At 37.9% G+C, this 17,010-nt stretch overlaps 1 protein-coding gene across 3 annotated transcripts in view; it reads right to left on the reverse strand.

Moving 5' to 3' along the window:
* The window catches only part of LOC128688865 (uncharacterized), a 368,838-nt gene that overhangs the window by 19,591 nt on the left and 332,237 nt on the right, over nucleotides 1-17,010 (reverse strand). For 2 of the 3 annotated variants that reach the window (XM_070085400.1, XM_053776878.2), the window contains exons 4-7: nucleotides 14,314-14,465; nucleotides 9,678-9,837; nucleotides 7,825-8,100; nucleotides 3,974-5,116 (exon numbers count right to left, since the gene is read on the reverse strand). In XM_070085400.1, the coding sequence (XP_069941501.1) occupies nucleotides 3,974-5,116; nucleotides 7,825-8,100; nucleotides 9,678-9,837; nucleotides 14,314-14,465 (1,731 nt within the window). The remainder of the gene's footprint in view (nucleotides 1-3,973; nucleotides 5,117-7,824; nucleotides 8,101-9,677; nucleotides 9,838-14,313; nucleotides 14,466-17,010) is intronic. The other variant, XM_070085401.1, reaches the window with a different exon arrangement.

The raw sequence follows: 17,010 nt of genomic DNA on the forward strand, positions 1-17,010 counted from the left end.
TATAATTAACCCTTAAATGGTCCAAACAGATAGACGTTCAAATTCGTAGTGCTACAAAAGTAGATCTACTTTTTTTTACACATTTTCAAATATAAAAAAAAAAATGTAGATAAAAGTTTTTTTACACGTTTTCAAATGTAAAACAAAAAAGAAGATCTACATTGTTTTACATACTTTCAGATGTTGAAAAAACGTATATATACGTTTCGACCATTTAAGGGTTAAGTAAACAATTCCATAATCAAAAAGCATGATAATGTTGGCAGTTAAAATTGGGTCACCTTAGTGGCATACCACAAGGTGCAGAGAGAAGGGAAGTGATTACAGCCTCTCCTCACTTAACAACAGAGTTCCATTCCTGAGACCACGTCGTTAAACGAATTCATCAATAAGTGAGGAGCATACTATAATGGTAGTGGGTTTGTGTCGACCATCTTTGATACTGTTTTAATGTCACTTCTGCACCATTTATAACATTTCTGGTATACAGTGGAACCTCGGCTTACGAATTTAATCCATTCCACGACCTCGTTCGTATCCCGATTTGTTTGTATGCCGAGTCAATTTTCCTCATTTAAATTAACTGAAATGACATTAATCCGTTCCAGCAGAATTCCTGCTCTTAGGAGGCACGACAAATTCTTCAGTATGATGCTACTTTCAACTCTACTGCTTATTTATATATCACAATTCATCTAATTTCACCATCACTCAAGGAATGCAAAACAGGTGCATTATTGTCAGTGTTCAGCATTTCTTCGATGTCAGCTTCCTGTACCTCCATTAGCACACAGTCAAGATGAGTAAATAGAATTGTCAATGCTTATTGCTTAGGTACGTTTATTCTGTTAGTGGGTTGGATCTGTGAAGGACCTGCCTAGTATGGGCCTGAAACCTTGGGTAGTTTCTAATTTGTGTTGGATAATTACACGAGTGAGAGGGGTTGAATGTGAGTGGGACCTGCACATGAGTAAATAGAATTATCAAAGCTTGTTGCTTGGGTAGCATTGAAAATTGAGTTGGGCAAATATTCTGTTAGTGGGATGGATTGTGAAGGACCTACCTAGTATGGGCCAACAGGCCTGCTGCAGTGTATTATTATTATTAGTAGATATTATTAATAATAATAATAATAATTATTATTATTAATTTCCAATTCCCTTGATAAAAAAACCCTCACCAAGGAACCTCCGTTGAGGGGGAAGTTCGCATCCTGAAATTTCATTCATATCCAGAAGCAAAAAATCAATCAAATGACTATTCATATCTTGAAAAATTCGCATGGTAGGGCATTCATAAACCAAGGTTCCACTGTATTTTTAAATGGTTATACAGTAGTGTATATTGGAATAAACAGAATAGAGGAAACCATACCCCCGGCCGGGATTGAACCCGCGGTCATAGAGTCTCAAAACTCCAGCCCGTCGCATTAGCCACTAGACCAGCTAGCCACAATAAGATTCATCCAACTAGGTATATTTCTACACCATAGGTCACAGAGGTGCCTGTGCTAACTTTCCTATGGTGTAGAAATATACCTAGTTGGATGAATCTTATTGTGGCTAGCTGGTCTAGTGGCTAACGCGACGGGCTGGAGTTTTGAGACTATGACCGCGGGTTCAATCCCGGCCGGGGGTATGGTTTATTTGCAATCGTGTCATTACGATTTCTTGAGTCAGAATAGAGGAAATCAGCTCTAATATACAGTGAAACCCCGGTTTTCGTTCGATCTGGTTATTGTACAATTCAGTTTTCAACCACTTTTTTTTCAGCTAAATTTTCCGTTTTCATACATCCGCTCAGAAATCGTCCATACCAGATACGTCCGCCTGCCTGCAGGACGTGGCTGCTCATATGTTTGCAACTCAGTCTGCCTTTGTTTCTCGTTCAGTGAGCATTACTCCACGTGTTCATCCGAAACATTTCATAATAATCCAGAGTTTTTTGTGCTTGTGACATTCTGTGGCCAGAATGTGTCCTCCAAAAGGATTTTGAAGGGTTTGAGCCTGTCCCTGACAACCCTAAGCCTGTTGTGAAATCTATTGTGTCTTTGGGGAAGTCCATGGGGTTGGAAGTAAATGGCCAGGATGTGGAAGAGTTAGTGGATGACCACAGGAAAGAGCTAACCACTGAAGAGCTGCAAGACCTTCATCTGAAACAGCAACAGACCTTAGCTGAGGAAATTGCTTCAGAGGAGGAGGAAGAGAGAGGAGAGAATGTGCCTTTTTCAGTGATTAAGGACATTTGTGCAAAGTGGAGTGAGGTGCAAAGTTTTGTGACGAAATATCACCTTAACAAAGCTGTTGCAAGCTGTGTCAGCAACACATTCAATGACAATGCTGTGTCCCATTTTAGGCAAATCATAAAGAGATGCCAGAAACCGGTCTCTCTGAACAGATTTTCTGTGTGACAGGGGTCCAGTGACTTTCAAGCTGGTCCTAGTGCCAGTAAAAGACAAAGAAGGGAAGTAACCCCAGATAGGGCTTTGATACTTGAAGTCCTTATGGAGGGGGATTAACCTTCCAAACAATAACCTCTCTTCCCTCTCCCCTCCTCACCGTCTTCCATGCCCCAACGAGAGTCTTCAATAAAGGTAAAAGTGATGTTATATGTTCATTTATCCATTTTATTAGTCATTTATATTTATTTCTCACTGTTTTCTGTATGTAAAATTATAGTTATTCTCTATAAAATGTATTTTTTGTTAATATTTTTGGGTGTCTGGAATGGATTAATTGGATTTACATTATTTCTTATGGGAAATATTACTTCAGTTTTCGTACAAATCGGTTTTTGGCCGACCTCCTGGAATGGATTAAAGACGAAAACCGGGGTTCCACTGTACATTATTTAGGTATGAATACTGGTCAGAGAGCCCATCATAAGTCTGAGGCATCAGTAAATGAGTATGTCGCTAAGTGAGGAGAGGCTGTACTAGCAAGCAGGTGTCCATGAGTGACACTGAACAATCCTTAATTGATAAAGAATCTCACAGCATCATACATTTTCTTCCCCCTTTTTTTTTTTTATTAACACACCGGCCATTTCCCACCAAGGCAGGGTGACCCAAAAAAGAAGAAACACTTTCAAAATCAATCACTCTCTTGCCAGAGGCATGCCTACAGTACAGTTAAAATACTGCAACATATCAACACCTCTCCTTCAGAGTGCAGACACTGTACTTCCCATCTCCAGGACCAAAGTCCAGCTAACTGGTTTCCCTGAATCCCTTCATAAATGTTACTTTGCTCACACTACTGGCAATGTACTCTCTGACCGCGGGTTCAAATCCTGCCCGTGGTATGGTTTGTTTGCAATCGTGTCATTACGATTTCGTGAGTAATGTACTCTTATTCGGAAGTTAATTATACATATGCCCCCATATTCATTAAGGTTAAGGTCCTAGAGGTCCCTGCAAATACAGTACTGTACCACAAAATTCTATGACCATAAAACAATTATTCAGATTTGGGCTGATCTGCAGTTTACAAGGCCAACTTTTCAAATATTGCTTTAACCTCATTAATGTTGACACATTAACTATTACATTAGCAATTCTAAGTATTTACTAACTACATGCAACTGGATATTACTTTTTCAAGAAATTTCATATAGTCTTACTTTTGATAAAGATTTCTTGAATTCGTTTCAATCTCGTATTAAGCCTGGCTAAGGGTCAGTTCTTCCCTGGTGCCCACATGATGTGCAAGGCTATTGCTACATATGACCCACATCTTGACACTCATCACAACATATAAGAGAGCTTATGCAGACTTGGTAGACTCCTGTTCATATATTTGGTTACCTCAAAAGATTGGTCAATTCCATACTACTGTATGGATCAAACCTGATTACCTCCTAATCCCTAGGCACTGTATAACCCCCTATAAGTTTAACACATTAATATAATAAAAACAGATGTTGAGCTAAAAAATAATCATAATACTATATGACAAAATTAAAAAATTATTACCTCACTGCTTGTTGAGCCTGCTGAGGCATGGGTGCCACTCCCTGAGCTACCAACAGTTCCATTATGGCTTGATCCTTCACTGGGCGTAGGTGTATGGGTTGGTGTCAGGTTTGGACTGGGAGACATGGGTCCCATTGGCTCAACAGGAGTAGATGTTTTATTTACATCAAGGTCAGGGTCCGGATGCAAAAATGAGGTTATATCAGAGGGATCATCAAGGCAGTGGTCACGCCGGTCTGACCGTGAAGGAGACGGCCGAGAAAGCAAACTGAGAAGAATAGCATTGGGTGCTGCTTCCTGGTGATGATCATCAACCAGCATGGGTTCGGGTAAGTTTGAAGGTGCAAGTGTTATATTGGGCGGTAGATCATCCAGTGATACATTGGGTGGCCCACAGTTGTCACCCACATCCACTGACAGTGGCTCCATTGTAGACATACCTGAAAAAGCAACCCGACGCCCTCCCCTTGATCGTGGAGTTTCTGAAACATCATTGTCACTGTCACTGTCAATGGCACAGTTATCATCACGCATGGGCTCTGGAGGCTCAGTATAATACAGTTCAAACTCTACTGGAGTGCCAACCCGTTCATCATTGCCACTTTTTTCATTTTCTGCAATTTCATCACTATCCCTAATTTCAACATGAGCACCATCACACTTAACATTCTCTTTTGCTATCACTGTACTGACCACATAAGCAGCTGTCTCACTTGAAGGTTTTAAAGAATTCTCAGTAGTCCTTTCTTCTCTGTTTTCAGTATTTGTATTCACAGCTTCATCTACATCAGTTTCACTGTCACTGCTGGTAGGTGGATGTCTGTCTGTTTCTCGCACTCCATCCTCTACTATTGCACTGCTATCACTACTATCACAGCCAGAAGAGGTCACCCCACTACTACTGCTCTCAGAAGGTGTTCGAGGTGCTACATTTAGCTCATCCAATCTTGTGTTTTTTGGGTTGGCGATCTCTTCGCTACTCTTTGAAAGACCAATTGCAGAATCTGGAGAAGGCACACATATTTGATCCCTCAAACTTTTGACAGGAGTAATTTCTTCACTTGGTTTTGACAACACCAATGAATTCTCCAATACACGGGTTGGTAATCTGGCATTCTCCAGATTATTCTTCTTTTGCTGCTGCTAAATTAAAATAAAAAGAAATTAAACTTAATTTTTGTTCAACACAATGGCAATCTCCCACTGAAGTAGGGTGCAGGGCGACCCGAAAGAGAAGAAACACTTTCGCTATCACTCGCCCTATCACTATCTTGCCAGGGATATGCCGACATTTTAGCTCAGATACTCCTCTATACTGCAATATCTCCACCCATCCTTCAGGGTGTACACCCTGTACCTCTTCAAGTCTGGCTAATTAGTTTCCATGAATCCCTTTATAAATGTTACCTTGCTCACACTCCGACAGCAAGTCATAAAAACTACTTGCCTTCACTCACTCTTATCTAACATGCTCACACATGTGTGCTAGAAAGAGTAACCCACCTACTATGATATACATACAGTAAACTTATTTTTTTCTGTACTCTACTGCACAGTGTCATTATCACCAGAACACACACATTCTACAGTGTCATTATCACCAGAACACACACATTCTAGCTTACAGATAGTGACTATTTAATTAAACAACATTCTTTATAAAAATAATAATAATATAAAGCAATTGGCTAATCTGAAATCTTGAATTATGAGCAATGAGACAAGTATAATAAAACATAAAAATCATGTTAAAAACTTGCAATGAGGATGATACATTATACACATTAAGACTTGTTCCACTCATTATCTATGCCTGTTTGTGAAAGGATTGCCAACTTTATTTACCAATTCATATTCAGTAAAGATTAAGACAATTTTTTTTTAAATATTTATAAGAATAATCTTCTAGGTAGTAGGTTGGTAGACAGCAACCGCTCAGGGAGGTACTACCACCCTGCCAAGTGAGTGTAAAATGGAAGCCTGTAATTGTTTTACACGATGGTAGGATTGCTGGTGTCTTTTTATTCTGTCTCATACACATGCAAGATTTCAAGTACATCTTGCTACTTCTACTTACACTTAGGTCACACTTCACATACATGTACAAGCATATATACACACACCCCTCTGGGTGTGTGTATATATGCTTGTTTATTTCCTCTTACCTCCATGGGGAAATGGAACAGAATTCTTCCTCTGTAAGCCATGCGTGTTGTAAGAGGCGACTAAAATGCCGGGAGCAAGGGGCTAGTAACCTCTTCTCCTGTATATATTACTAAATGTAAAAGGAGAAACTTTCATTTTTTATTTTGGGCCACCCTGCCTCAGTGGGATACGGCCAGTGTGTTGAAAGAAAGAAAGAAGAATAATCTCCATGATGCATGACAGAAAAATGGGGAATGCTTATATTTTTGCAACAGAACTGTCAAAATTACTTAATGGAAATCTGAATATGCAGTACATTAAAGGAAAGCCTGGGCTTTTAACAATTCTTTTAAATTGCTGCATGATCTTAAAATTTGTTTAATGTTTTTGCAGTTTAAACTTCCTGATACCTTTAATCTTCAAATTGAGTGAGTAGTTTGCTATCGTCTTATATATCACATTTACTTTTGTACCCATGTATGGAGTTTGTGTTCACATTCTACATTCAGCTAATTCCACTTGCCTTTACACTGAATAAATATTATACTTTCCCAACATCTCTGTGTTCATCCTCAATCTATGCCCTTTCATGGAGTAATCAGCTGTTGATGTAGCTAGCAACATCACTACCTTGCTTATTCAGTACTGTAGTGGTATATTTATTTTGTTTAAAATTATGTATACATGTATTTTTATTAAGCATGTGATTACAATTAGGAATTGTATTGTATTTTAATATTATGTTAGCACAAGAAACACTTAGGACATCAGTGTAAAAGGTATAGGAGAGTATGATGTAAGGAATAGCAATCATTTAAACCTGATAAATTTAACTGTAGCTAGTCTTAATTGTTTATACCTAACTAAACACTGAAATAATATACATTATGCATGAATATATCTTGAATTGATAACAGTAATCAATGTGAATAAATGTTTTTTGTTATTGTCATTACTGCAATGGGCACAGTGATTGTTTTTTTGTTTTGATGAGGCGAGGGGTGTGTGGGAGATCTTGCAGGTGTCTCTAGATGGTTTTATGGCGGTATCAAGTTGTGTTACCCAGCCTTGCTTTAAAAGCCACATTTTGGCTTGTATAAAGTAGTACTGAGGCAATAAGGAAGTGATTCATAAATTTAATGTTACTACTATGTTTCAACACTGCAGTCTGCTGAAGTGATTGTGGAGTTGGCCTGGCCTGGGATGCAGCGAGCTGCTATGAATGTTTTTCTCCATTGTGTAGTCAAGCTGTTTAGTTTACCAAGACAGGATTCCTAGGTAAGTGATGGGATCAGGAGTGTTGTATTTGTATGTCTAAGACATGAACATCAATCTTTTTTATCTTATGTGTTGTGAAGGTGAATCATTGCTACCACTCTGCCATGGTTTATTTCACATTGTGATCTAAACACATCCACTATTGGTAATGCTTTCTTATCTTTGTGTTATTTGCATTTCTGTACTTATCTATCTGACCAGTTTAATACTTTAGCACAACAGCCAGAATAAAATAGGATAACAAGTAATGCAACAGTCCCATTTATGTCATAGTCTGCTCTTGTATACACTGTATACACTTGTATCATAATCATGTCATCTGAACTGTATGTTCTTCCAGTGACTTTATGTAGTATCTGAAAGCTTAAGAGCCATGGGTAAAAGAATTATTGGCACAAGCATTAACTAAAAAAACAGTCAGCAATTACCTCGTCTCTCTGACTCTCGGGATTAACTCGTGGTTCATCGACATCTGAATCAGAATCCCACTCATTACCAAGAGCAGCGACGCTTGCTGCTGATGCTGCAACTTTCTTTGTCCCATTAGTGGCCTGTTTAATGTCCTTCTTTGGAACAGCCCCACTAGCAGCATTTGCTGCTGCTGCTGATGCTGCTGCTGCTTTTCCTCCTTTCACTGCAGCAACACCTCGCTTCAGGTGCCCTTCAGATTCTGGGAGGCCATCAAGGTCAGATTCAGATGCTGTCTGCAAACAACATACATAAACTTGATACTGTTTTCAATTAGTGGTAGCACCAAGGGGAACTTGGAGGCTGAAGCCCCCAAAATTCCCTAAGCCCCCACCAAACAAAAATAGTAATAATAATAACGCTGCTTTATGATAAGCTTCCAAGCCTTTCCTTCCAACCAGATAGCCCCCCCCCCCCAAAGCCCCCATTATAGAAATTCTTGCATTGGCCCTGTGTTCAATAATATTAGGACATCTGAGGAAAGTATCCTTGTGAATTTTTTTATAAAATCTTTAAGTCCTTCATTCTCTCTCACTCCCTTTCCTGCCACTCCTGCTCACCTTTTTATCAGGCATCCTCATAAGGATACAACAACTTATTTAAGGCTACCTACATGCTGAATACCTCTTAACCCAGAGAACTGGAGCTACCCTTATCTTTTTCATATCAAAGCAGATCATCACTCATTCTTCCCAAATTGTTATATGACCCAAGTGAGTTCAGCACCTCCCCATTAATTATGCTCCCAGGCCTCTCCTATATTACATTTGTCTTCCATTTTGAATTTATAATCACAAAAAATTGAAGATTTATCTTATTTATAATGTAATAAAATATAACCAAGTCATGATTAATGGCAACCCAATAATTGAAACACGCCTATTAAAAACCTATAAAACAGACCGGGAGATGTAGGGTGATCTTACCCATCCTCAGGAAAATGGGCAAAAATTGAATATTTTCACTACTTTGAGTCCAATTCCAACCAATTTCAACCCTTTAAACTATAGGCCTATTTTGCTGACAAGTAAAGATACTGATATTAGAGAAAAGTGGATAAATTACTTGGATAGTAAATTCCTGATAACCAGCAAATGACTAAATTTCTAATTAGCATTACAGTGTTGGCATAATTCAAATAATGTTCAGTGTTTCTGGCAAGATTTAAGATAACACAAAAATTTATATAAATGTATTGTACCTACACTGTATTCTTGTACTGCATATCACATTTTTTTTTTTTCAACAAGTCGGCCGTCTCCCACCGAGGCAGGGTGACCCAAAAACGAAAGAAAATCCCCAAAAAGAAAATACGTACTTTCATCATCATTCAACACTTTCACCACACTCATACATTATCACTGTTTTTGCAGAGGTGCTCAGAATACAACAGTTTAGAAGCATATACATATAAAGATACACAACATATCACATTTATTTAAACTATTATAACAATCCCAAAAACTGTTCAAGAAAGAAATGTAAGGGGTGACTGTATATATTTAGATTCTAGGAAAGCTTTTAATAGTTACCTGTGAATGATTAAATGGAAAACTAGAAAGCATGAAAAAGGTAAAAACAAGATAAACTATCAACACATTAGTCAATCCCATATTCTCACATCCTTTCAATTTGTGGGTCTAAGCATACAAATACGAAAGAACTAAAAACTATCTCTATTTCATATAAAGAATACCTCTTTCGTGAAAATTCTTTCAGGATTCATTAAGGATACCTTAATCAATTTATCACCTATACATGTGTATTTAACAATACAGTAGCCTCTACAACAACAACAAAAAAAAAAACTCACTTCAGACAGTTCTGAAGACAGTGGTGTTTGTGAACCTGTGGAGCCAACATCACTGGAAGATCCAACTGATCCTGTGTGTGCTGAGGCCATAGACAGCAGGAAGGAAAACTGCCTGTATGTAAGTGTTTTCACTACAACCATCAAGTCAGCTGGTGTGAACCTGATAAAACAATAAAAAAATGTGTTATACGTATACTGCATTTAAAATTTGTTTAGATCAGTATATAATATATAGTATCATTAAAATTATTCAGTGTGTTTCTATAACTTAATAAACATTATTTTACAAGTACATAACTGGATTTAATGAATACGTACTGCAAGACTATAAATCTTTTCAAACACTATTGGTAAATAACAAAGCTTAATATGATGTATAATACAACATTTTTTAGGCTCCATAAATGGAAAGAAATTATTAAGTGAAAGTAGATATAAGTACATACTAAATATTAAATACAAGTTTGTAAGATTTCTTTCTTTCATGTTCATGATAAAAGCAAAAAAGTAATCTTGCCAGGGCACAAAATGTTTAATAGGCTTCCATTTCTTGCTTATGGCATAACAGTAGTAAACTCCTGTATATTTGCTGTCTACCAATGTTCTAGGATTCAAATAAGATTCCTTATACTGTACTGTATATGGATAGAACATTCCCTCATTCATTCAAACCTTTTCACGTACATTCTCTCTTCCCTAATTATGGATATCAAATTGACCGATGATTTATATTTTGGAAATTTTGGGTAACAAATTTAATATAATTTGGTTCAGTGTGACTGAATTAAGTTTAATTTCTAAAGAATAGAGTGCTTTAGATGTAGTTGAGGCATCCACCAGGAAGAGATGTAAAAGCTTTTCTGGAAATGAGGGTCAGAGATGAACATGAGCACCTGACCTACCATACCATCTTTCAAACTCTGCAGCTAGAAAACTACATATAACAGTACTGTGTACGTACTTAGATATGAATTTCCTAATGAAAATGGTCAAGACAAAGAATACTTCTGTTAACACAGATTTCAATTGATCAGTAGTGATACAAATGTAATTTATCCCATACACTGATGATAATTACACACACATTTCTCACAGCACACTATATACTCTCATACTGCAAAAGAATAAATAAATACATGAGTGGGTGTGGGTGGGTGAGAGTTGGGGAACAAAACAGATATCACGAAATAGCGAAATAAAATTAGCAAAATCAGATGAACCCCCAACTCCCACCAACAGAAACAGCAAACAGACTCAATGATTTCTTCTCCACTATAGGACAAAACCTTGCCAATAAAATCCCAAGCTCAGATACCCCACCAAATGACTACCTCACTGGCAACTACCCGAACACACTGTTCCTAGCTCCGACTAACCCATACGAAGTCTCCCTTATCATCAACACACTAAAAAACAAGGCAGGAGATTTAAATACCTTACCACCCTTTATATACAAAAAAGTGTCACAAGTACTATCACCAATCATTGCAACACTCTTTAACAAATCCATTGAATCCTCCACCTTCCCTACAGCTCTCAAAATAGCAAGGGTCACCCCGATCCATAAAGGAGGAGACCAAACAGAGTTGAATAACTATAGGCCAATATCCAATTTACACCCTCTCTTAAAAATCTTCGAAAAATTAATTCATAAACGAATCTACTCCTACCTCATCTCCCAAAACATTCTCAACCCCTGCCAATTTGGATTCAGGCCTAATAAAAATACTAATGATGCTATTATACACATGCTAGAACATATATACACTGCAATAGAGAAAAAAGAAGTCCCACTGGGGATCTTCATTGACTTACGTAAAGCTTTTGATACAGTTGACCATGACTTGCTCCACGTAAAATTGTCACACTATGGTATTAGAGGGCACTCCCTCAACTACCTCAAATCATACCTCAGCAACAGAAGCCAACATGTGTACGCAAATGGGGCAAGCTCTTCCGCTCAACCAATTACAGTTGGTGTCCCACAGGGAAGTGTCCTTGGCCCTCTTCTCTTTCTCCTATACATAAATGACCTACCAAATGCTTCGCAATTACTCAAACCCACACTTTTTGCAGATGACACGCTAGCCAATACTGTAAACACCGAATTACAGAAAATATCTACCTGGATGAGGACTAACAAACTTACACTAAACATTGACAAAACCTACTTCATTCAGTTTGGTAACAGAGCTACAGATGTACCTCTTAACATAACGATAAACAGATCACCTATCACAAAGCTAACAGAGGGAAAATTCTTAGGAATCCACCTTGATAATAGACTCAAATTTCATACACATATACAACAAATTTCTAAGAAAATTTCCAAGACTGTAGGCATACTATCGAAGATACGGTACTATGTTCCACAGTCAGCCCTCCTGGCCCTTTATCACTCTCTTATTTACCCCTATCTCACCTATGGAATTTGTGCATGGGGCTCAACAACAATTCACCATCTCAGACCACTAATTACCCAACAAAAGGCTGCAGTTAGAATGATAACAAATTCTCACTACAGGCAGCACACTCCAATATTCAAAACACTCAACCTACTCACCATACAAAACATCCATACTTATTACTGCACCTATTACATACATAGAACACTTAACTCTGATATTAACCCTCCCCTCAAACATCTCCTTGCCAACCTCAACAGAACACATGACCATAACACAAGGCACAGATCACCCTTTAATGTTCCTCGTGTCCATCTCACGCTATGCAAAAACTCAATGCACATAAAAGGCCCTAAAATCTGGAATTCATTACTTGTAAATATAAAAGAAACACTACCTGTTTATAAATTCAAGTCTCTTCTCAAAGATCACTTACTCACTCAAAACCAAATAAATACTGAATAACTGAACCTTATAAATTGTATATCCTATATGTTACTCACAATTATATCACACAAATGTTAAACCTAGGACTCAATCTAACTTTGTTATTTTTTTAAATACACTACCTAACAGAATACTCCATTCGACTGAATGTACAGCAATGCATGCAACCATATGACCTGTCTTTGTAATACTCATTTGTGCTTTATAGTTATCTGTTTACAATAATGTTTTATCACTGATTTCATCATTGCTTAGTTAATCTTAAGTTAATTATAAGCCAGCCCGTAATGCTATGCATATAAGTGGCTTTGGCATGCTGCTCTTACCTGTAATTTTTTGTACCTCTGTATGTATGCTAAAATTACTAAATAAATAACTAAATAAATAAATAAAGTGGAGGTGACCTGACTGGGTGGGCCATTGGTCTAAGCCGGGGGTTGACATGGACCTGCCCCGCATGGGCCAGTAGGCCTGCTGCAGTGTCCCTTCTTTCTTATGTTCTTACAGTACATAATGTATTGTACTATTCCATATTTCATAAAAGCACAATGTAGCTTCATGAAATTTTACTTACTGTATTAAAAATTTGCCTATATGTCAACTTCTAAGCCAGACAGAAAATTATACCTTATCAAAATCACTATTTTCCAACACTTTTTCTTTTCAAATATACATTATCTTAAATAGGGGACCAAAATAGCTACCAATAATTACATCCAACATTTTTTTGACCCTCTTCTGCTGTTATCTTCCTTATCATTATCAGTAAGCAGCGTTGGACACCTGAAGTGACTACGAGAAAAAAAAGTTTTCTTAGGACTGAAATGCTTTCTATTAAAACAGCATGGGTATGAGCCAGCAATGCTATATCACAACTCCTACCATATCTTTCACTAAGTAAACTGTTATCTTGATGTGCAGATTAGGCAGGGGTCTTTTTTTTTTCATGTGATACATTATACAATCTCTCTCATATGTATTCCAGAGAATATACCTGAAGAATACCTAAAGGATGTTTTCAGGTGTCAATGCCCCTATGACCCAATCCAGGCATCCAATTGGATTAAACCCTGATCAACCAGGCTGTTACTGTTGGGCACAAGCAGTTGAATGTACAAACCACAGCCTGGCTAATGAGGAACTGACTTAAGAACCTATCAGGTTCCCTCTTGAAGATAGCTAGGAGTCCGCTGGTAATTCCCCTTATGTATGATGAGAGACCGTTGAAATGCTTGGGCCTTTTACAATTATTGTGTCATGCCTTGGTGTACTCATGGCACCTGTACTTTTTAATGAGGGTATTTTTGCACTGTCTGCCAAGCCTCTTTCATGGAGAATTATTTATATGCTGAGATTTGGGACCAGTCCCTTTTGGACTTCCACATGTAAATTATAATGCACTTTCTCGCTTGATTCCCAAGGAGTTCAGGCTGAGCCCTTTATGCTAGTTTCAGCAAAGTAAAAGATGATTATCAATAGGCAGAACAATGGAGTAAGCAAGCACTACACCCACTGGACTCATCAAACAATTATTTTATATGATAAATACTGAAGACAGAACACAATGAACCTACCTTTACCCCTGTATGCACAATCAGCTACATACAAGTACATAATTACAATATAATAAAAATACCATACATACTAACAGCAGCTTAAATATACATAGTGTACCTCTACTGTACAGATATCTATCATATAACAAAAATATGTGCAAGGTTGATATCTTTTAAATTTAAAATGGAAATTAAATAACAAAAGAGTAAAAAATAAAATGTATGTACCCCTCTGTCTTGTCAGCCACCACCATGATGTCTTTATCTGTGAGGTTATGGTGGACATCTTGAAAGAGAGACTTGAGCAAATTATAGCGTGTCTGTTTGTCAGGTAGACCAACCAGGTACACACCACGGAATCTGCTCAGAAGCTCATGATCCTGCACGAGAAACATCTTATTCAATTTCAGTTATGCATTAAATACACTTAGGCTCTAAGTACTGGAACATAGTATGCAATTTCTAAAGGATTCTATTGTATTCAACTAATGAGCTAGTGAAAACTTTAATTTGCCTAATAGACTGATGAGCAATAGACATTAATAGAATGGTTTTAGGCTCTAAAGATTACATATATAAAAAATTAACTATTATTTGTACATCTAATTCTTTCACAATTTATTAATAATTAAGCTTAATGTTTAATAATTTTAGAAGTAACAATCAGTAATATAAAATATAAATAGTTGGTTATATTTTGAATAACAAAAGCTAAATTAAAAAGAAAGCCAATCAGGGACTTAAGGATATGTTATCAGCTTCTAAGATAGTGTACATATCAATCCTGAACACCAATAACAGGATAACAGAACAGCAACCAGAGAAGACATAAGAATTAGCTAAACAATGACAAAGTGGAAGAGTACTCCATACAAGTGTTCTTCAATCACGTCATTCAACTGAAAGTTCAAAGGCAAGATCAAAGATACAGCTCACCCTTTCTCTCCACAAAGTTAAACAGGCAATTACACATTAAATTATACACCAATTAGTGTCAGGCATGTCACTCGTGCCTGATGTGACACATGAATCTTTGAATGCACAAGACCTCTTACCTATGAGTACCACAGACCACTTTCTGGGGTCACTGCTCCTGCGGTCCAGTCAGGTTTCCTGGTTGCTGGCATAATTGACTAGGCTGTTGCTGATGGCTGCATGCATACTGAGGATCTTATCAAATTCCCTATTGAAGACAGTCAGAGGTTTGTTGGCAACTTCCCATGTGCATGAAGGGAAGGCGTTGAAACAATGAGGATATCTTGACACTTATCAAGCTCCCTCTTAGTATACTCGGTGTGTCTATGCTTTTTATTGGAGGTATGTTGCACCATCTGCCAAGTGCACTTGTAGGTTCAGGACCAGTGCTTCCATTATTTTCCAGGTGTAACTTATGATGTAAATCATGGTAAGTTCCCTCTTGAGGGGCAGTCAGAGGTCTGTTGGAAATCCCTCTAATGTATGAAGGAAGGGTGTTGAAAAGTCTCGGGGTCCTTACACTTATCGTGTTATCTTTCAATGCACCCCACAGCGCCCCCACCCTGAACTCGGAGTATTTTGCATTATCTGCTGAGCATCTTACTTTCTCAGGGAATGAGTTATGTATATAGATTCAGGACAAATCCCTCATCGATTTTCCAGGTGTAAATTATGCTGCATCTTTTGCACCTGCATTCCAAAAGGTACACTTATTTATTTTAATCAGGGGAAAGAGCTAAACTCACAGGGTTTATATATCACTAGTTAAATGGGAGGCATTCACATGTTATTCAAGGAAAGGGATGATAAATCAAGTTCCTTGCATTAAGAGCTCCTCACCAACATCAAGGCACCTCCCTGGAGGGAAAAGTAGTACAGGTCGTGGGACTTCAGATGTTCCTAGTAATTAAGCAATTAACCGAATTTATACCTGCAGTGAAGGTTTTCTGTACATTCACATGGTGTGCCTATCTTAAAAGGGGATGTTAGTGTACAGCAATAGTCCAGCCTTGAGAAAGAACAACTGTTACCTATCCTATCATTTTCCATGCAGTTGTGATAATGCCATTGTTGTAGTCTTTGACAGTTTTACCTGGAGGTTATTCCGGGGATCAACGCCCCCGCAGCCCAGTCCATGACCAGGCCTCCCAGTGGATCAGGGCCTGATCAACCAGGCTGTTACTGCTGGCCGCACGCAGTCCAACGTACGAGCCACAGCCCGGCTGATCTGGCACTGACTTTAGGTATCTGTCCAGCTCTCTCTTGAAGGCAGCCAATGCTTGATGGGAGGCTGCTGAACAGTCTTGGGCCCCGGACACTTACGGTGTTTTCCCTTAGTGTATCAATGGCGCCCCTACTTTTAATTGGGGGCATTTTGCATCGCCTGCCCAGTCTTTTACTTTCGTAGGGAGTGATTTCTGTGTGCAGATTTGGGACTAGTTTAAGAAAGTGTAAAGATGCCAAGAACGTTTCTTGCGGTACTAAGCTTTTTACTATACAAGTACTCAGAAAATCATATTTTCATTTGCAACCTACCAATATCTGTGATCTATTCGTTAGGATATTTAATATACATGACCCTATTTTACCAAATATAGCTGTGCACTTAGTTTTGTAATCGATAATTCCACTGGTGCATTTGTTAAATGACTATAATTTTGTCGTGATCTACTATCCCTAAGAGTGCTAAGGCTAGAAATCTGCAAGTGTCAACCAAAACTTTAAGATAAATTAAAAAAATTTATCAGAAATATTACCACCCAATCAGCTTAACCTTCACAAAGGTAAATGCCTCAAGGAAATCAATTGCCACCCACCTCACATCTCTGACAACATATTATATAATGTATACAAAAACTGGAAAGCAAGAAAACCAGGTTCTGTAAGCTACTGTAGAGATTAATGAATATTTAATGTCAAATAAAACAAGAATGTTACTTAATGTAAACA

This window comes from Cherax quadricarinatus, chromosome 16 (genome assembly GCF_038502225.1).
Source record: "Cherax quadricarinatus isolate ZL_2023a chromosome 16, ASM3850222v1, whole genome shotgun sequence".
Classification (NCBI taxonomy): Eukaryota; Metazoa; Arthropoda; class Malacostraca; order Decapoda; family Parastacidae; genus Cherax; species Cherax quadricarinatus.